This window comes from Orcinus orca, chromosome 1 (assembly GCF_937001465.1).
Source record: "Orcinus orca chromosome 1, mOrcOrc1.1, whole genome shotgun sequence".
In the NCBI taxonomy this organism is placed as follows: domain Eukaryota; kingdom Metazoa; phylum Chordata; class Mammalia; order Artiodactyla; family Delphinidae; genus Orcinus; species Orcinus orca.
The window spans coordinates 125,772,568-125,795,032 of record NC_064559.1 but is presented as its reverse complement, the minus strand read 5'-3'; the positions used below and the strand labels follow the sequence as shown (position 1 = coordinate 125,795,032).

Genomic DNA, 22,465 nt, shown 5'->3' with positions numbered 1-22,465 from the left:
ATGTACAGATTTGTTTTTTTAAAGTATTGTAATGTGTTAAGATTTTAGTGTTTGGCTCTAGCGTTGTGAATTTTGAAAAATTATTTTTATAAGAAATGATCACACGTTCAAATAATCTTCCAAAAAGAAAAAGTGTAGAATTCCTTATAATCCTGTGCCACATAATGTTCAGATACCTTTTTAAATTTTTTTGCCCTAGCCATTGCCAGAAAAGTTTATAGTGAAAGGAATGGTGGAACGCTTTAACGATGACTTCATTGAGACACGCAGGAAGGCATTGCATAAATTTTTGAACCGAATTGCTGATCATCCAACTCTAACATTTAATGAAGACTTTAAAGTTTTTCTTACTGCACAAGCTTGGGTAAAGGATTTTAATTTATACTCATATAATCCTTTAGTATCTATACGTGTAGTAGGTTGTATGCTTTCTCTTTATATTTACCTTTATAAATCAGGTAAGAGTGGCCTCGAATTAAGATGTGTTTTTAAACATTGGAGAGAGATCCTTCAGATACAACCCTGTGTCAGGTCTATGTATAAACATTATGAAAATCTTGTACCTTTCTCACATATACATCCTCATATTTCTCTTGGTAGCTGAATTTTTTTTTTAATGCCTGGGTACTCCTTGCATATATTGCCAATACTGAAAATATATAAACATTTAAAAATTGACACAGTTTTGAGTAGTAATTGGTCAGGGCTTTTCAAGTTAGGATAAAAGATTTTATTAAATAGATGGATGGAGAGATAGGTAAATAATATAATTTCCTTACTTTCCCTTCAATTACCTAATTGAAGGGGGTCTAATTTCTAATACAGAAACCTTATATGTTCCTTTTCTTTTATTCTATGAAGATGTAACTCACCAAGAAAGATGATAGGTAGAACAATGGTCAGTATTAAATACTTACTGCAGTGTTGAGTTTTCTATCTCTCGGTTGTTGCCAAAGTGATCGAAGCTAAAAAGTGATTCATCTCAATCTTGACGGTACTTGCTGTCTGGAAGCCCTATGTGACTTATGTGAGATGAATTTGTGGCCTGACTCCAGACCCTTAGAAGCTGTTAGAAACATTATCTGCAGTCAGCAGTTGCAGTAACAGCTTGCCCGTTGTGACTTGTGCCGTTTCTGATAATGTTTACTCTATCAAATGATGTGGTAGCACTCCTCGATAGACGTGTTGCCTGGTCAAGAATAGCATCTGTTATTATTTGCACACAAAATCATATTGACATGGAAATAAACAAGTTTATATATTATTTTGTATAAGACCTTTAGGAAAGAAGATCTGGAGAAAGATAATATGTTATTTAATATTTGGGTAAGTAATACATAATATTTTTATCTGTGGATTTGGTAGTCAGCATTGTTATAGATTTTTTTGTGTGTGTATGTTACTCTTCATCTTTTATTTGATCTCAAACCTGTGTTTCAGTAAGTGCTACAACCATCCTCAGAATCCCTTGTCCTCCTTCTTGGTGTTCTTTTTTAGTATGCCATACTTCTGAAGGAATACTGTAGTGTATCCTTTTATAGCATTTCTACTTTGCAAGTCTGTAGCTGACCCTCCTAAGTTAACTAGAATTAGAAACAGCTAGTTATATATTTTATTAAAAATCTTTCTCCAAAGACAGTCAGCCAGTGGAGATAGTGTCACAGTTTATCCAGTTAAGTTAGTTGCAGAGCTATGGTCAGGGAGTATCTGTTTACCAGTTATTCTAGTGACTTTAAGTAGACAAAGCAGGTTAGTGCTTAGCAGTGAAGCCCCTAGGGTCAGACTGCTAGGGCTCCAATCCTTATCGAGTAATTCATTGCTCTTGGAACTTGAGCAAACCTTCCTTTGCTTCTATTTTCTTCTGTACAATGAGGATAATAATAGAACCTACTTCATAGTGTTATTGTGAGTTATGTATATAAGAATGCAGGTATAGTGCCTGCAACATTAAGCTCTTAATAAATGCTAGCTATTATTATAACTAAAGAATTAATGAAGTTTTCCAATTTTTTTCCAGGGAGTAGTTATAGTTAGACCCTAAGAAATCTTTTTCTCAATCATTTTTCTATTAAATTCCTGTTATAAAATACGGATTTCATCTCATATCATCCTTCTTATCTTCTCCAGTAATCTCCTTAAGTGCGCTTCCTTCTGTTAAACCTTGTTCTTTGAAAGATCCATGCTCTGAGGAAACATATTTTACGTGAGCTCTTTGAAAAGGAATGTTATCAAGGAGACTGAGATTTAGAGAAAGAACTGTACCCTAAACTCATCTGCTTCAAATTAACGTGAAAAAAAAAAAAAGACGTATATGAAACATTTTTATTATCTTTATTTTATTCTTCTAATTAGATTTCTTTTTTGTTGTTGGGACTTGGAATATCATTGTCTGCTTCATCACGAATATTTTATTTTTTTGTCTAGGAACTCTCTTCTCACAAGAAGCAAGGGCCTGGATTACTCAGCAGGATGGGGCAGACGGTCAGAGCGGTTGCATTATCAATGAGAGGACTTAAAAGCCGCCCCGAGGAGTTCATGGAAATGAATAACTTTATTGAAATATTTAGCCAGAAAATAAATTTGATAGATAAAATATCTCAGAGAATTTACAAGGAAGAAAGGGGTATGTAGAATCACTGAAATGTGATTTCAAAGTTGTTTGATTTCTGATGGATCTTTACATTTGCTGGTGTGGTAAGGCAACATCAACTTAGCATTTCTTTTTGGTCATTATTAGGACTTCTGTCTCTGCTTACAGTGCCTGTCTGTTATTGCATGCTGTTTACTTTATCTATTAGAGCCCTTAACATATTAATGAGTTGTTTTAAAATCCTGGTCTGATAATTCCAACATCTCTACCACATCTGGTTCTGATGCTTGCCCTCTCTTCAAATTGTGTTTTTTGCCTTTTGGTATGTCTTGTAATTTTTTTATTGGTAGCCAGACATGATGTACTCACAAAAGTAAACAGGCCTTTAGTAATGTGGTAGTGAGGTGTCGGGGAGAAGAAGTATTCTAGAGGCCTGTGATCAGGTCTCAGTCCTTTAGTGAGTCTGTGCCTCTGGACCATGAGCTTCACAAAAGTTCAGTTTTTTTTCCTCCCCCCTCTTAGTTGGATCAGGATGGCCAGAGTTGGCTCAAGTTGGGTATTTCCCTTCCAGGTCATTTAGGTTCTGATAATACCCCATCAGGTTATGCTCTGGTTAACTAGTTTCCCATGAGGGCAGGCCTTGTTAAGAAGGCTATTTCAAAATGGTTCATTTTCCCACTCCCTGCAGGAAGCAGAAGTAGTTTTTATCTGATATTTACTGTGTAAGCTTTTGGGGGTAAATCTCACAACATTGTGGGGTCCCCTTGTGACTGGGTTCCTCTGGAGTTTTTATTAACTCTTTGAATTGTCCACACTGAGCCTCCAGCAATTCATCATTGACAGTTTCAGTCTCCCTACCCCCCGGCACTGGTTGCAGAAGTGATTTCCCCTCTTGAGTCTCTGCTCCAGGAAGACAAGATTCCTTGTATCCATGTGTCTGTCTTTTCAGTCTTGCAGGCAGTGGTTTGTCCTGTGTCCTCCCCTCTCTCACAGATCCAAAAAAAAGTTGGCTTTTCAGTCTGCTCGGCATTTTTCTTGTTAAGACCAGTGGCGACTTCCAAGCTCCTTACAGAGGAATCACACAACATTAAGTTAGAATTTCACCTTCAAAGTGTGGTTTATTCCCAGATCTATTGTGAAAATTTCTGATTCCTAAATGATTTTGAATGTAGTCCTGGCCGGTTTCCATTTGCTTTAATTAATCACTAGCTGTCTTGTTCTCATTTATAGATAATAGTGATAAAGAGCTTAATATTTTGGATGTAGTTGGTCTCAAATGTTCAACATGGGCTATAGTTTTAATCAAAGAAGGGATGTGTCAGGAAATAGGGTTTTCACAGTTTCTAGTGATTTTTGTATGGGGGGACAAGTACTCATTAGGCCTGTCCAACCAATGGCAGAGATTTATATATGGGAAAATAGGTCCTGTTTCCTATTTTCAAGTTAGAATTTATTCCATGATGGAACTTCCCTGGTGGTCTAGTGGCTAACACTCCACACTCCCAATGCAGGGGTCCTGGGTTCAATCCCTGGTCAGGGAATCAGATCCCACATGCCGCAACTCAAGATTCTGCAACTAAAGATCCTGCATGCCGCAACTAAGACCCAATGCAGCCAAACAAATAAATAAATACTAAAAAATAATAATTTATTCCATTATGATTTTTTCTAATTCTATGAGTTTTTGCTAATTTTCTGATTGTATTTACCTACATTAAAAATAGATGACTAATTCAGAAAATATATTCCTAATATAAATCGGTTTTAGAGATGAACTACTTAAAGTCCCTACATTGATGGTTTATTTCTTTATTGTCCATGTCCCACATTAAACTGTAAGTTCCATCAGGACAAAAAGGGAAAAGGATTGATTTATTTCTGGTATCTAGATAGCGCCTAACACATTGTAGATGCTCAATTAAAATCTATTCAGTGATTGAAAAAATAAATGAATAAACATAAGATTTGGTGGTATGAAAATCTGCTTTATCAAGAATTGATTGGTTATTAAAAGAGATATAGAAAAAATTGTTATATCTGAGTGTGTATTGCCTTTTCTCTAACTTCCTTTCCTATGCATTGACTTGGTGAGGTCATTGTGGTGACTAAATATAGTTTAATAATTTGTTTTATGCCTCTTGGTCTGCCTTTGTATTTACCATTTGTCATTTTTTTTTAATGTCAAGAAGCCAGTTGTTTCAACTAGGTTCTGTGATTCCAATTCTATTAAGTAGATTCTTGATGCATAGTTAAGTTGTATAGCAATTCAAAGAGGCCCTTGGAAACTCTTGACACTTAAGATTTCTGTAGAGTATCAATATGCTTTATATTTGCCAGCACAAGGGACTAATTTTAAAATCTTTGATATACTCTAATATTTGTGAAACGCTCAAAACGAAAAGTGGGTTTTGTGGTAGACTTTATAAATCTGAGCTCTCATTTTCAAGGAGTGAATGCACACTGGCCCAAACTTGAGGGATTTCTTGGTCTTTCGAATGTGAAGCCCACTTGTCAAGATTTCATTCAAAATGATAGATTTTTTTTTTTTTTTGTAGTTCTGGGAGTCTAAGCTATATAGGGTGTTTCATTCATATTTAAATCATAAAGATTTGATGATCACAACGAGTCATTTCTCTTATGATTTACTTTTATTCAGTTTTTTCCTGTGATTTTGTTTTGTGTTCCCCAATTTATTATTAGGCAAATTTGTATTGACCACATGTTGTGCTGCTGCTTCATGCTAAAGATTGAAGGAGGATTAAGATAGTACCTGTCCTTGAGCTCACAGTTTAGTTGGGGAAACAGATATATTAATGGACAAATTACAGTGCAGCTCATTAAGTGTTTGCATACAGATGCGATTTGAGTGCTGTATAAGCACAGTTTTAGAATTTCAGGGAAGCTATATAAAAATAAATACTACACAGGGTTAATGACACACTTTGATATATACACAAATTGGGAAAAGAAATAAAGTAGAATATTTTCTAGAAATATTAGTTTAGTTTGGTGATTATTTAAAATAAAAGATAGGCCTAGATCAAGAGGATGCAATTTGGAAGGGCTCTAGTGGTCATTAAACCGAATATCTTCCTTAGGTGACTACTAATATTTCTTTTTTTTTAAATTTTTAAAGTCTTTTTTAGTTTACTTGATCATATAAACTTTTGAAATTTTAATAGTTTAGTAAAAAGTTTAATTTAGAGCAATATGACATATTTCAACTAACCCCAGTGACTAGTAAGATGATTAAATATAGAGAATTTAATTGTATTTATATGGATATTAAACCAAAAACACTCACTACTCATGCATTCTCTACCATAAAAAGCCGTCTGTCATTAAAAGTTGATAGTGTGAAAGCAAACATATAAAAGCATTCAGATTTTAAAATGAAATCCAAATTTTTGGATAAATTTTTGGCTTATCAAGCATTGAATAGTCTTTTGTTATTCATTCTTTCATTGATATGAAAATATGTATTGAATATATTATGTATTAGGCTTTGAGATTAAAAAATAATAAGACCCTGCCCAGTTGAGTCTTGGAGCATGTGGCCTAGGCGTGTGTGAGTTATGCAAGCAGTTATAATAAAGTGGGATAATAGAAGTATTAAATTATGATAGGCTTTAATAGAAGTATAAAATTATAATAGACTCATTGAGGACAAAGCATCTAAGAAGGCTTTGGAACAGAAACAGAAGAGATTTGTTTGTGTTAGGACTTAAAGGATTAGAAGTAGTTTGTTAGATGATAGAAATGGTAGAGGGCAAGACTAAAAGATACATGCATTGTTTAAGTTAGGAGAAATCATGAGATATTCATGAATGAGCGGTTATTTTGGCTTGAATTAAAATATCTTTGGGGGAGAATCTGAGGAGTTAGACCTGGAGAGACAAGGTAGGGACTGATCATAAAGGACTTTCTAATTCAGCTAAGAAACTTCACTGTTCATATACTGTGACAAAAATTGAAAGAGGGAGAATTGTTAGAAGTCCCTTGCAGTAGTGCAGGTTAGAGATGCTGATGACAGTGGAAGTGAGGAGAGGTGGGTGGTTGGGTAGGTAAGTGGGTGGGTAAATGGATGGATGGTTAGATAGATAGATAGAGATTTAGAAATATTGGAATTGCTGACTGGCTCTGTGCAGGTGTGAGTCTAGGGTCTAAGATGACCCCACATTTTTTGCTTAGATCTCTGGAAGCAATTACCATTAAGAGGATATGTAAACAGGATAAGAGGAAAAAGAAGACATGTTTTGTTTAGGTCACGTTGCCTATGAGGTATTCAGGTATAGTTTGTTTGGTAGGCAGAAGTCTGTGATAGATACAGTGATCGTATAATTTATCTCCCAAACCAGGACACTTTTGAGAATGAAAAAGCATGTTATTGATTACACTTGGAAAGTTTTCATTCAAGGACCAGTTGAGCAGATTGGGATGACAGGTCAATTTAATGAAAGATGATATCCATATTCTTATGTTCATGTACAAGAACATGTGCACAATGAGAAAATAAGGTCCTTTCTTATTGTCTGTAATACAGGGATTTTGAAAACTCCTGTAAATTGAAGAACTTATTATTTTTTTAGAATATTTTGATGAAATGAAAGAATATGGCCCAATTCATATTCTGTGGTCAGCATCAGAAGAAGATCTGGCTGATACTCTAAAAGGTGTTGCCAGCTGCATTGACAGATGCTGTAAGGCCACTGAAAAACGGATGTCTGGACTCTCAGAGGCCCTGCTTCCTGTCGTACATGAGTATGTGCTTTATAGTGAAATGTTAATGGTAAGAACACCTAATTCTACTTCTGCCTTAGTTCCTGACCTGATTATATGCTTTATAAAGGCAGTTTCTATTTCTTTTTGCTCACCACTATCTTCCCATCCTAGAAGGATGCTTTGCGTGTAGATACTCATAAATATTTGTTCACTGCATGAATGAATTGATGAGTGGAAGAATATGTTAATAAAAGACAGGAATTTTCAACAGTAGCAACAACAGTTTATAAGATAGATTTGAAGCATCCTCAGTCAAGATTTACATAGGGAGTATGATTAGTTTTTCCAGCCTTTTAAAATTTTACTTTAAAATTTTTCAGCACTTGAGAAATTTCTTTTCATGAAAGAGTTGCTTTCTTGCTTCTAGGTACATTTGATTTAGCAATATATTTAGTAGCATTATGTAGAAAGTACTTGAGTAGGATCTTGATGTTTGTTCTGTCTTCTGGGTGCTTCTGAAAAGAGATCCTTCAAATTAACATGTTTCTTTCACTATTTGAAAAGGCTTTTATTCCTCTTACATCAGAGTTTTGCATTTACCCTCCTCAGTTCAAGTTAAGGTTTCCAGATATTTTGGATTTAGCAATGCTATCTGCAAAGCTAATGTTTTTCATCCAGTATTATTCTCTGCTCACAATACCTTGCACAGTTGAACTGATACCCTCAGCTTTCTGGTGTTGTAGGGTGACAGTGGGGGAAGGAGTCAGCTTGCATTCAGTTATAGTCCATTTTTTCTGCCATTTAGACTTGAATCCATGTCTGGTTTCTGTATTCATGTACTCTTGATTTGGGAGGATTAAAAAATTTTTTTTACTTTGTCTTGTTAAGAAAAGTTCTCTTAGCCTTTCAGCATGATATCTGCCTCTTTCGTATTTATCATGTTTAGGTTTTCCTTTCACAGAATCATTAAATATTTTGTAGGTATTTCGGATTTCTGCTGTTACTTGACTTTGTTGTGATCCTCCCATAAACACACCCTTCCTGCTTCCCAAAGTCCTCTAATGTTTCACTGCTGAGGTGCTTCCTCCTTGCCTCCATCAATTTCCTTGGCTACATTCCATTGGTTTACTTCATTATTGATCTCTCTTGTGTGGCTGTTCAAAGAGATCTGATTTTTATCATTAAAAATATTATATTCTTTTCCCTTAATTAGATGTTTTGCTCTTTATGTCAGGATAGAAATTATGCAATTTAAATCCTGTATTATTAAAGGTGTGGAAAAATTATAATAGCAACCGGAATTGAATTATTTTATAGGTCCTCATTTGATTGTATTATTTTGTAGGTTCCTAGGGTGTAATCAATAGCACTTATATTGAAGTTGTGCTTCTGTTTTATATTGGAATATTTTCTTCAATGTGAGCTAAAATAATGAAAAATACATGCCTTGACTAAATTTGTGCAGTTTTTACTGGTTGTCTTCTGAAGTCATCTCTTACTTAAAATATTTCTATCTATATGAAGCACAATATTTCATATTTATGGAAACATACATAAAATTAATGGGACTAAATTATAGTATGTGTCATTTGGGTTAGAGAAAGGAAGGAGTTCCTGACAATAATGGCCATTAAACATTGAAGTAAATATAAAAGAATTTGTGATAATTAGTTGAATTTTCTATTCATTTCTTTGAAAACAAGAGAAATGTTCATCTCTTTTGAACGTTTTAAGATTGATTCCACCAGGCACAAAACCAGGGTGAATCATTTTCAGGATGATTTTTATCCTTAATGCCTCTCAATATTCTCTCAAATACTATAGAGCCAGCTTATCTGGTTCCATTTAACTGATTTGTGGTTAAGGTTCTTCCCTTCCTCTGAAAATACCCAAAAGACCTGTACTTCACTAAGGCCCTTCTCTTGTATGTCCTGCAACTCTGCTCTCCCTGGCTGAACTGTTTGCTTACCCAGAGTTAGTTTTATTTTTGCCTTGAACTGTTTAGGACACTTGTGTTCATTTTTACAGTTTCATTATTTAATTAATACTATGGAAACCAGTGAAAGATGAGTACAAATAAAAAGAATCTGGGTGTCTACAAAGACTGTCTTGGAAGAAAAGTGAGTCACCAAGGGAAAGACATTGAAAAAGACTAGAAAACATTATAAAAGATGTAGATGAATTCTGCACTCAAATTCCTTCACCAGGGTGTATTAACTGAAACGTGAAATCATGGTTATTCAAGAAAACAAGATGGAACTCCTCTCAGTCAGAGCAGACGCCATGCTTTCTCCTCAGTCTTGGCTAATCGGTTAATACTTACATATTTTAAGCTAAAATAAAATCTTAAGATGTGAATGCACACTTCAATTTTGATTCCCCACTGTAATTGACTTTGATTAACTATGCCTTCGGAGTCCAATAAGAGGGCTGATTGTAGATACTTTCAGATGTGTAGCCCATGTGCCCTCCCAACTGCAACCAGTTTACACCATAGCACGTATTTTCAGTGCTCCTATTGACTTTTTTAGTTCTTTGCTCTTTTTGAAGAACTGTACCTGCCTAGAGTGCACCATCAAAACATGTCTTTTGTACATAAAGTACTTAAACCAGTAAGGTGTACATTGGGAAAACTAATAAAAGATTATGAAAAAGTTTCCTTTAAATACTTGCTATCAGTTTAGCTTTTAGAGATTAATTTTTTTTTAAGTCATTACACCCCTAGATGACTGATGGCCTGGGGAAGAGATGGTATTTATATTCTCAAATGTATATTTTTGTTATACAAAGATTATTAAAACTAAGTACAACCTGTTTCATTCCTGTGTTTTAATATGAAGGGTGTCATGAAAAGAAGAGATCAAATACAGGCAGAACTGGATTCCAAAGTTGAAGCTTTGACCTCTAAAAAGGCAGATACTGATCTGGTAAGTTTTTAAATTTCTTGTTATAATCACGTAGAATTGATTGTCTAAAATTTGTATTAGCTCCATTACATGCTTTTTTTTAATCATTCAGTAAATGATACTAAAATTTCTTCCAAAAATCGATTATACATTGAGTACCAGGTGAGTCTGTAAGCTTACGATGCTTTTCTGCCTTTCTGTCTTATATTTTTTCTTACAATGAGTAAAGTATGAAGTTAATTTTTTTTTAATTAGAGTGCTTGAATTCAGAAAGTGTGGAAAAAAGTACCTAACATTGTTCCAGAAGGTTAGTAAGTACTCAGTAAATAAATCTACTTTTTACTAGTTTTATAAGAAATTTGTACAAGGTAAGTTGGTGTTCCTATACATATTTTTCTAGTTATTGTAAAAATCTTTACAAAGGAGGTGTCTTCGTTTTCAAGTTTAATCCTTTTCTTAAAATACTTTTTTCATGGAAATTTTCAAACATAAAAAATGATCTAATAATATAATGAACTCATTTACCCACCACTGGGCTTCATTAATTCCCAACATTTTGCCCAGTTTTTTTCACCTGGCTATTTCTCACTTTTTTTTTTTTTCTGAAGTACTCTAAAGCAAATTTCAGGCATTATATTTTCACGCACAATAGTTTAGCATTTATATTTTCTTGTCTTTGCATGTTGTCATGATACTATCAGATCAGAATTGTTATCATTTTAAAACAGAGGAAGAGGCTTGAAACGTAGAGTAACTTGCCCAAATTTATATAGTTCTTAAAACAGAAGTAGGACTGGAGGTAAGAGTATCACTTGCCTCCCTCAGACCATGCTGCCTCTCAGAGAGCAAGTATAAAAGTTGGAGAAATCACTCATTACTTTGTTAACTTTTATTACATTTTCTATGAAAGAGACTTTCCTAATTTTATTTTTAATTTAAGGGTTTAGAGTACACTTATGTCAGGTGAATGGGAGAGTCCTTGAAACACCCCCCCAGCCCCCAACCCCCCCCGCCCCCCATTAATCCATAGTATTATTGCTGCCCATCCCAACTTGGCTTGGGAGCTAACCTCCCTCCTCCCTTCTTTAATTTTCTCTCTAGCTTTAATAATTTTCTAACACAAAAGATGAAATTCTTACTGGTTTTCTTTGTATTATCTTTCTCTTTCTCTCCCTGTCCATAATCTAAATACCTTGAGGGTAGGAATTTTTTAATTGTTTCCTGAAGTATTCTCAGCCCAGAGAACAGTGCCTGGTACATGGTGGTCACTCAATAAATATTGTGAATGAATGAAACTTGCAGTGATTGCTTGGCTTCATAAAAACATATTGAACATTTGAAGCAATAAGTCTCTACAAAATCAGACTTTGTGTAAAATGTTGAGATTTCACTAAAACGTGATTATGAATTATCCTCACCTTTCTTAACTATGCTTATTTTTCAAACTCAAATTTATTCTCCTGCATGGAGTGTGAGTGGGGAGTGGTGGGCTGCTGTGGACAGAGTAGGAGAATAGAATCTGTGAGAGAGACTAACAGAAAATGTAGAACAAATGGAACTAGTGGTCGAGGGGGAGCTCTTGCTTTTACCTCAAGATGAGGAGAAAAAAGAGGAAATCCAAGATTAACCTTCTCAATACAGTAAGGGATAAATATATATACACATTTATATATATTATATTTATATAATATATATACACACACATATATGTACATATATATATTTTTTAATTTAAAAAGTCAACTGGAATGAACAGAGATGGGTGAGCACATGTACAACAATTATAATTGTATCATTGTAACTGTAGAATGTTTTTATTTGTTAAATAATTTCTAAAGATATTTAAATTTGTGGGATATTGAAATTTGTGATTAGATAAAATATTGCCCTTGACTAAATACTAGGAAAAGTACAGTATTTTAAAGTTTCAGGAGAATAGTAAAATGGCTTGAAAACCAAGCATCTGTTCAGAATGGCTTATATTCGTATTTTAAATTGAAAGGAAGAGTAGTTGGGATTGTTCCAACCACAAAAACACAGGAAAAAATAGTTTAGGCCCAAATATGGCTAGGCTTTCCCAACTCAACTAAAAAACACATTTTTTCTTTTCATTTGACTTGCAAATATTTTGTCTTTTGCTCTATAAAAATTTCCTTGATATCTCATTATAACCTGATGATCCATCTGTATTTTGGATTTCATTTTGTGTGTGTGTGTGTGTGTGTGTGTGTGAGAGACATGTCCACTATAAAGTATTTTTTACCTAGTTAGCTGCTATGTTGTAAGATTGGAGAAATTTGAAACTTTAATTGTCTGCATTATATTCTGTAAGATCATTTTTATTAAGGTCTGAAACAGAGAAAGTATTTTTTTGTTACCCATCAAAAACAGATCCTAAAATGCATAGGAACTAATTTAATGATTTGTGAATGGTACCATTTACATTTTCAAGCAGTTTATTTGATTACAGACCTCACTTCCAAATACCTGTGTGTTACGATGATATCTTTGGGAGCAACCTTCCAGGGTTACTCTCAAAATGAACCTGCTCTGATTGGTTGCAGGACAACTGAAGGGAAGTTGCTTAGAAATATGCAGGATAGGGTCACCATGGAAACGTGCCCTTGTGAGGTCCTTCTAAGGAGCCCTCCTTTGCAGTCACCATGGAGACCCTGGCAGAGAACTGAATAGAGCAATCTAGCCTGGTTGTTTACCATGGCAACTCAAGCAGGGCACTTTGGAGACAACCCTGGGGCCATTTCTATGGAGACCTGCTGGGGCTACCTTCAGAAGCTCCATCAAAGTCACCTTTGGGTGGGAAGTTATATGCAAACTGGGCAAAGCAACTCATAATGCAAAGGTCAGTGAAATGAAGCTCTACCAAGAAGGGCAAACACTAGTGTAGTTATAATTATTGGGGAGAAGTAGAGCACTGATGTAACATTCCGGAGGTCATGTTAGACATATCAGGTGATCTTTGTCAGGTGGGCTACGTGGCATGCAAATACAAGGCTCTTGTCTTTTACCGTGCCTGTAACTTTGTATATGCTGTAAATTGGCAATTATGACATTATTATTACTTTTTTCTTATCACACAAACATGCCCACAAAAATTACGTGTTTTCCTGCAAAGGAAAATAATGTTTTATAGCGAATTCCTTGATTTATTATCTGGGTAGCTGTAAAGTGGCTGCTTCTTAGAGTTTGTGGTTTGTACTTCTTATCTCACACAATAAAATCAATTGTTTCGAAGTGACCTAAACTCAGTAAAGACTTGTAGAATACTCATTTGAAGGTCAGTTCAGCTGTTGATTTAGAGTTTTGTCATTTAGGCTTTGGAATTAGATAGACCTGGGATCAAATCTTAGCTTATCTGTTTATTAAGTCTTAAGGCACATTTCCTAACATTTTTTTTTTATTATTGCGGTACGCGGACCCCTTACTGTTGTGGCCTCTCCCATTGCGGAGCACAGGCTCCGGACGCGCAGGCTCAGTGGCCATGGCCCACGGGCCCAGCCGCTCCACGGCACGTGGGGTCCTCCCGGACCGGGGCATGAACCCGTGTCCCCTGCATCGGCAGGCGGACCCTCAACCACTGCGCCACCAGGGAAGCCCTTCCTAACATTTTTAAGCCTCATTTTATCATGTATAAAGGGGGACATTGTTAGTACCTTTCTAATAGGCTTGTTTAAGGATCAAATGATACAATGCAAGTCAATTATTTGGATCATAGAAAGCACTCAGTGGTTGTTAGCTGTTATTTTGATGGCTTTACAGAAGTAATACTTGAGATGGGTCCTGTAGAATGAGTAAGTAATTGTTCCTTGAAGACTAGTGAGTGGATATTATGAAAAGTAGTAAAGGCTCAAAAAAGTGTGCTAAACTGAGGAACCCTGGTGGATGTGTAGAGAGCAGGGTACAGGAGAATTGAGGGATGTGGCTCTGAAGATGGGCCGCAGTCAGATGGGAAAGGAGTCTTAATTGTCAGGATGAGGAATATGGGCTTTTTCCTTTGGACTGTGTGGATTCAGCGAGAGCCTGAACTGAAGACGTGGTAGTGGAGTTGCAGAGAAGAGAAATTTGAGAGAGACGTAGGTGGAAGATAGAATCTGAAGCACTTAAAGAATGAGGGTGGCCCTTGTTTCAAGTTCTTAGTGACCCTTGACATTTCTAGATTGTAAGGAAAGCAGATTGTGGCTTTACAAATTGAACTATAGCATATAAGAGGAAGAAGAAAATTGGAGATGTGCAACTTTATGTCATGATGAGATGGCATTTAAGGTAGAAGTATTCAACAAAAACCTTTTAACAAATGTTTTTAGGTACCTAACATATAAAAGACGCTATTCTAAGCACTAAGGAGACAGTGGTCAAGAAAGGCCCTCATGAGTCTTATATTCTAGTGATAGAGACTGTAAGCAACAACTGAAATTTATAGTGCATTGTCATATAGTGATAAGTGTGGAGAAGAGGTAGTGTTGGGGAGCAATGCAATTTAAAATTAGGGGTTAGGAAAGGTCTTACCGAGAAGGTGATTATGTAAAACCCAAAAAAGGTGAGGTCTTGAACTACATGAATACCCGGCAGAAGAAATTTCAGGCAGTGGGGACAGTAAGTGCAAAGTGGAAGTATGCCTGCATATTTCACGAAAAGCAAGGAGACCAGTGTTGCTGGAGTGGAATGAGGAAACAGAAGAGTTGTGGGAAATGAGGTCGGAGAGGTCGCCAGGGGTCAGATCATGTAGAGCCTTATAAGATTTGGTCTCAGCGAGATAGGGAGACGACAGTTGAACAGAGGAGTGACATGTTCAGAATTGTTCTAAATCAATTACTCTGCTTGGGAAGGACAAAATATAATGTCTATGTGGAGTGTGTATGGACTGGGAGAAGGCCAGAGCTGGAGACTAGCTCTTCCAACCCCAGTGAGACATCATAGTTTGGACCAGGGCAGAAGTGGTGTGGAGTGGTCAGATTCTGAGGATATTTTGAAGACAGAGAGCTGTTTGCTATTTGGTGGACTATGAATTGTGAGTGAACAAGGATTATACCAAGGTTTTTGAACTGAGCAACTGGAAGTTAAGTGTTGGCATTGAGATGGCAAAGACTTTGGGAAGAACAGGTTTGGGAAGAACATGGAGAAGGTGAAGAAATCAGATTTGAATGTATAATGTTGATGTGCCCATCAGATACCCAAGTGAGGTGTTGAGGAGGGAGTCACATACGAAAATGAACATAAAAATCCAGACGTCAGGGAAGGGATCCAGCCAGAGATATATATGTGGGAGTTGTTAGCAGATAGGTTGTATTTAAAGCCATGACATTTGTTGAGGTCACTAAAGGATGAAAAAAAGAGGTCCCAGGACTTAATAGGACTGAGCCTTGGCATATTCCAACAATAAAAATCTAAGAAGGGATGGCTAGTGAGGAGAAGGAAAGAGAATTTATATAGCTTCGGCTGGTGGTAAATAATTGGACCAATAAGATGAACTAAACTGATTTATTTAGGGTCATTCAAATTTTTTAACCACCTCTCCATTTATGAGGTATTTATAAAAACAGCTTGATACAGAATAATTAAGGCAACTGTAGATAATAAAACATTTTAAGAGAGATTGAGCATTAGATGCTCTGATAAAGAAGAGATTCAATAAAGTAGATATTCAAAGTAAGGAATTTTCTGTCTGTGGAGATGAAGGTATAACAATAACAGATTTTGAGGAAAACTCAGATACTTGGAGGAACTTGTAGTTTTTGCAGTTTAGTTATAAGTTTTCAGAGTCAGAGCTTCTGTTTGAAAATGCTTATTCACTTCACTGTTTAACTGTAAGATAAATAAAGTTCATCTGTGGTGCTAAATAATGCTGCATATCCATTTTATTTGTATTTTTATTTTTGAATGGATGATTTATAGTTTGCCACTCAAAGCAGCATTCAAATATAAATGAATATGAATACATTTGACATTTAGCAATATGTGCATGGAATCTGAGAGTTGGATCTAGATATAATGCCATAGCTGTTCAACAGTATATTTATGGGAACAAAAATAAAAAATGCATTTTCATAAGATCATTATAGTCTGGATTTGCATATAGCCACATTCAGAAGATACAAACAGATACCAAATTTATTTAATCTGGTCCTTGCTCTGTGTGAGTTGCTATTTTTGAACCAGTTTTTTACTCCCATCCTCAAATTGTGGTTATTAATCTTCAAATGTTCTTGATAGTGTACTAAATGATATATAGAGCAAGAGTGCCTTCTCTTTAAGCTTTAAAGAAATGATAATATTGACATAGCTTTTTTTTGTGTGGTGGCAGCAGAGGTTGGCTCTACGTTTTCTCAGATATTTGTTGTCTCACCTCTCCCCTTTTTAACAAATTTATTCCTTTCTATGTGCCTCATTTTCTAGTATCTGTTTTTATTTCTCTGCTTCTTTTTTGCCTGTTTGCATCTATATGTGTTTCTCACACACACAGATACACACATGTACATATACACACACTCACACAGCAGTGAAGGACATGCTGCTATCCAGTGGAAGGAGAAAGGACTTTCTTCTTGTATGTTTCCTTTTATCAGTTTATCTTAGAAGGTATCAGCAGACTTTTCCTCACATCTCATTGGCCAGAGTCCTGAAAAGTTCATGGATCAAGCCAGTTGCTTGGAGTGGGAATGTGACCATCAGAATGGACTTGGATCAGCTACAAACTGCCTTCTGATGCAAATACCTAAAAAAACTGGAGTTCTTTCATGTCATAAGAAGGAGAGTGGGGAGTGGATTTTGGGTAAACAGCTAATAAATATGTGCCTCACATACACAGTGTACCTGTGTATTGGAGCTGTAGACACAACACTGGGTGGGGATCTGGGTGAATGAGTGACGCTTAATCAACAAAGCCCTCAGCAGCCTCTCGTCCCAGAACAAAGATCCAGGCGGTGCCTAGCATTCCTCTCCCTCCGTACCATCACAGTCAGACCTCTCATTCAGGGCATCATTCATTCAGGTGGTTGGAAAAAAGATCCATGTGCTGCTATTTATATAAACTTGTAAAGGATAATATTTGATTAAATAGCAAAAAATCGTGTCTACCTTATGAATAAGTCTGTTGAGCCTGGGGTGTTTATTTTTATTTATTTTTTTTTGTGGGGAGAGGTCTTTATTTGGGATTTTACCAGGCTACTTTTTCCCTCTGTTATTTGTCTCATGGCGTTGCAAGTAGAGCAGTATCTGAAAAGTATTTAATATAAGGTCTTAAACCCAATTGCAGAGTTGCATGTAATTTCAGCTACAGTATTGTGTGCCTTTGTAGTTTGGGACAAGTTACTTACATTCTCCTTGCTTTAGTTTCCTCAACTATAAAAGTTGTGGGTAATATCTTCCTTAGAGTGTTGTTAAATCAGCCTATGAAAACTCTTAGCGCAGTACCTAACCAGTGTTAGATTGTAAATATTTTGTATTTGAAGTATATATTGGATGTCTCATTTTTCTAGATTAAGGTTTGGAAATGATAACTGTAATCCTGCTTGTTAGACTTTCACATTGTTAAAAAAAAAAAAGGCATCAATTAGCTTGAGTTGACTAGTGACCACTCCCACTTGCCCCACCTGGTCACTTTAGGCAATTGAATAGATAATTTAAAATGTATATGAATTTATACTGACTATTAAAAAGTTATGTTTTGGGGCTTCCCTGGTGGCGCAGTGGTTGAGAGTCCGCCTGCTGATGCAGGGGACACGGGTTCGTGCCCTGGGCTGGGAAGATCCCACATGCCACGGAGCGGCTGGGCCTGTGAGCCATGGCCGCTGAGCCTGCGCATCTGGAGCCTGTGCTCCGCAACGGGAGAGGCCACAACAGTGAGAGGCCCACGTACCGAAAAAAAAAAAAAAAAAAAAAAGTTATGTTTTGGACTCTAAACAATTATTTTAACTAAACAATGCTTGGTATTGTACCATTGATTTGTAATAAGGGACATTTTAAGGAAGAGAACCATAAATCCCTTATGATAAGCATCAACAGCACAGACTACATTCTGGTTTTCCTTTATGAGGACCCCTGAGAAAAGTTTCATTTATGTCTCAGCACCAACAATAGGATTTAATTTCTCCTGAGCCGTTAGCTTGTTTCCAGCGTGTACACATCTTGGGTTTTATACCTGTTCCTATCCCACTCTTTATACCACTCTTTACATTAGTTTCTAGACTGTTGAGAACCCCAATTCTGATCCACTTCTATCTGGCAAATGTCTTTTATGTGTCAAACTCACCCCTGGCTTTACCTTGTTATTCCCCTATTCTTATTTTCCTTTGTGCTAATGTCTTTATCCACTTAATACCTTTAAACTAGTTGTAGAGCATAATTTTGGAAGCCATCTTAAATCTAATATGGAACAAGGAACAAATTAATAAATGACAGCATATCTGATGTGAGCACAAACTTGAACACCGAATTACTCGTGTTAACTGTTACCCAGAAAATTAGTCAGGAGATGTTTGCGGGTGAGGTGAAAAAAATTGTACTACTTCCAAAATTTTTACCCGTGAAATTTGCTTGGGGAAGTTACTGCATATTAAGCCTTACTGATTTGAAAAAGGAACACATAAACTTACAGTCCTGATGAATAAGGCCTGTGTACGTTTGTGGTGGATGAGGGTGGACAGGGGCGGGGGGAGACAATGAAATACTGAAGAAAAGAGGCAGTGTAACATCGGTGTAGGTGATTTTCTAAGGGAAGATTGTAAGCTCTGTGTCTTTCTCTAGGAACATTTTTTCCCCACTGTCTTGACTGCAACAGAAAAAGTAACAGATGGTTAAGTAAAAGGGGTAGTTTAAAATTCCAGTCATTTCTTCTCAGGATTTAAGAAATTCTACTTATAGTGTCCTTGTGGATTTGTGGTTTGGTTTGTGGAGCTCTGCCTACCATAGATATAATAGTTTAAACAGCTTTCCCATATAGAAACTCAAAATAGATTCAATTTCCTTTTAATTTAGACTTTTCGTTAATAAGAAATGTGTCCTAAGGGTCTGTCTTACATATCTCTTTCACTCCTGGCCCTGCCTGGGCACTCAATAAATATATGATTATGCTTAGAGCAGGAACACGCTGGGAGTCTGAAGCCTGGAGAGGGCTTTGATTCACTTTTACTTAACTTGTGACCTTAATCAGACATATTAAGTATTCTTTATCCACGAACAGGCAGAAATAATGCTTACTCTGAAGAAACTTTTTTTGAAGATGAATTAATGTTTATAAATCTAGAGCTTGTGTCAGTAAAAATTTTGGTAAGTTAGAAGAAGAAAGTATAAAAGGCTAATATATTGGAAAACATGTAATGGTATCATAAAACATTATTTAAAGTATGAATCGTTTTTAAATAGTACTTCTAAAAATAAAAAAATTATATTTCTACAAAGAACAGAACCAGTAGTTTTTCTTCTAGTACAGTGCCATATCACCAAAGTAATTGCATTTTGATTTATTATATTTCTGGGTTTTGGAGAGTAAACTTTTTCTCTCTACTAAAGCTTAGTCAATAGCGGAGCAGACTTAAGGGGAAATGCCCCAATCAAAGCTCCGTTCAACTTTCAAAGAGGTTCTAGACCCAAACTAGTGCTTTCCTTTCTGAAGCACAGTTGGCATCTGTATAGTACCTGTTGTATGCCAGGCACTGTTTTAATAATTTACGTTTACTATCCAATGAATAATACTACACGTTAGGCATACTTTATTCCCACTTTTGTAGATAAGAAAATTGAGGCCTAGCTTGTCAGTCAGCCAAGAGTTATGAGTTCCCTCCCCATCTAAGCACTTCATGGTGGGGACACTGCAGTGACCAAGACTGACATAGCCCCTATCCCCAAGGAAATTATGGTCTAGTGTGTGTGTGTGGTGGTGGGGGGATACTGAAAATAAAGGAAAAAAATAATAAATGACTCTGATAATTTTAGATAGTGCTTAGTGCTATGAAGAAAATAAAATAGGGTAATGTGATGGAGATCGCCAGGAGGGGAAGAGAAGGCCTTTCTGAGGAGGTGACATTGAGAGGAGAGCTGAGTGCTGATAGGCAGCAGTCATTCCCAAATCTGGCACAAGTGTTCTAAGAAGAATCCGCGCAAAGCTCTGAAATGGGAATTAGCTTCCTGTGTTCCAGGAGCTTTAGTTATATCTGGTGTAGCTAGAGTATAGGGAATGAGGTACCCCTTCGTTAGCAGCTGGGGCGTGAGGACTGAGCAAGCAGATGAGAACATGTAGGCCATGGGTTCCATCCTAGTTGCTGTGGGGAGCTACTGAAGAGTTCAAGCAGGGAAGAATTCTGATTTGGTATATTATAGGCTTAAAAATTTTTTTTTTAATCTTGAAGTGACAAATCTATAGAAAAGTTGCAAGTACAACTTAAAAATCTTTTTTTTTCTTGAACCATTGGAAAGTAAACTGCAAACCTTATGCTCATGACCCCTTAAAGGTGTATGTTTCCTACAAACAAGGACATTCTCCCATATAACCATAATACAACTATCAGTATCAATCAGTTATCATTGAAACAATACTATTATCTAACACACAGACCCCTGAATGATTTTGCCAGTGTTCTGTAATGTTCTTGACAATGGTTAGATGTCTCCTTCAGTCTAGAATAGTTTTTCATCTTTCCTTGACTTTTATGACCATTACACTGAAGATTGCAGGCCAGGTATTGTGTAGAATACCTCCAATATTAACTTGTTTGATACTTCCTTATGATTAGATTTAAACTGTCAATCTTTGACAGGAATATTACTCAAGTGATGCTGCAATCTACCTGTTAGATAGCACATGATTTTTATTTGTCCCATTAACGATATACTCTTTGATCTCACTCTATTAAGGTGATGTCTGCCAAGCTTCTCCACTGTAAAATCACTCCTTTCCCTTTGTAATTAAAAAACATTTTGTGGGGAGCTACTCTGAGACTATAATTATATCATTCCTTACCTTACTTTAAACTTTATTTATTTATTTGCGGTACGCGGGCCTCTCACTGTTGTAGCCTCCCCTGTTGCGGAGCACAGGCTCCGGACGCGCAGGCTCCGCGGCATGGGGGATCTTCCCGGACCGGGCCATGAACCCGTGTCCCCTGCATCGGCAGGCGGACTCTCAACCACTGTGCCACCAGGGAAGCCCTAAACTTTAAATTGATTTGTGTGTGTGTGTGTGTGTGTGTGTGTGTGTGTGTGTGTGTGCGCTTTTCTATTTTAGTCAGTGGGTTTTAGTCCATTATTATCACTATGTATTTTGATACACAAATTGCCTCCAATTTGGCTAGTAGGACCATCTTCAAGCTGTCTTTTTTTCCCTCCTTTTAACATGTTCCCATCATTCTTTACTTCTTTCTGGTACAACAAGACTTTCTAGGCTCTTCTTGTACTTTTCTTGCTCCAGCTGTGGAATCAGCCATTTTCCTAACAAGCCCTGGTTAGTTTTAGTGGAAAAAATTATGTTTAGAATATAGTATCTTGGCATTAGATATGTTCATTGCTATTTAGGTAACATTATTCCAAGATCTGAGTGGACATAGGAAACATATCTATGGATATATAGATAGGAATGTAATGTATAATCACACATTTTTATATCTATATTGATTTGTCTGTTTATAAACATTAAAAATAACAATTTCATACCAATGCCTCCAACTTAAATCCAATATCATGAGGGTTCATTTTAGTTTTCTTTCTTTCAATATTTGTGGTTCTCTTTCTGACAGTGAGAAACAGGCTCCCATTATCCTTTACATATCTATTTATTTGATTGATTCCCTGTTTGCAAACAATCTTGCATAGCTCAAGAGCTCATAGCTCTTTCCTAAGTGGAGGTACTCCTCACCCCACTCAAGTTTCCACACCCTGCACTGGACCACACCCATGCAAGAGCATCCTCTTTACCACTCTAGGAGTCTGTTTTCCGTGCTAGCCTCAGCTCCCCCATGCTGCCCACACGCAATACACACCCTTCTCACCCTGCTTGTGCTGTTACTTCCCATTCTGGACCACTCTTTGCAGGGAACCTCATCATCTTGCTAATGCCTTCATATCCTGCTCTGGGCCACCATGACTTTGCCTTCCTTCCTCCACCAGAATGGACACCAGCCTTGCTCTGCATTACCAAATAAGCTTTAGGACTGAATTGTTCAAGAAGAGAAAGGGAAAAGGAAGAACTGACAGTTGTTTTCAAGTGCTCACTCTGTTTCCTGCATGGGAAACAAAAAGA

At 36.5% G+C, this 22,465-nt stretch overlaps 1 protein-coding gene across 5 annotated transcripts in view; it reads left to right on the top strand.

Moving 5' to 3' along the window:
* The window catches only part of SNX7 (sorting nexin 7), a 98,273-nt gene that overhangs the window by 37,393 nt on the left and 38,415 nt on the right, over window positions 1-22,465 (top strand). For 3 of the 5 annotated variants that reach the window (XM_033433435.2, XM_004263063.3, XM_033433455.2), the window contains 4 exons: window positions 200-364; window positions 2,425-2,623; window positions 7,180-7,379; window positions 10,153-10,239. In XM_033433435.2, the coding sequence (XP_033289326.2) occupies window positions 200-364; window positions 2,425-2,623; window positions 7,180-7,379; window positions 10,153-10,239 (651 nt within the window). The remainder of the gene's footprint in view (window positions 1-199; window positions 365-2,424; window positions 2,624-7,179; window positions 7,380-10,152; window positions 10,240-22,465) is intronic. The other 2 variants (XM_033433462.2, XM_004263064.3) reach the window with 1 other exon arrangement.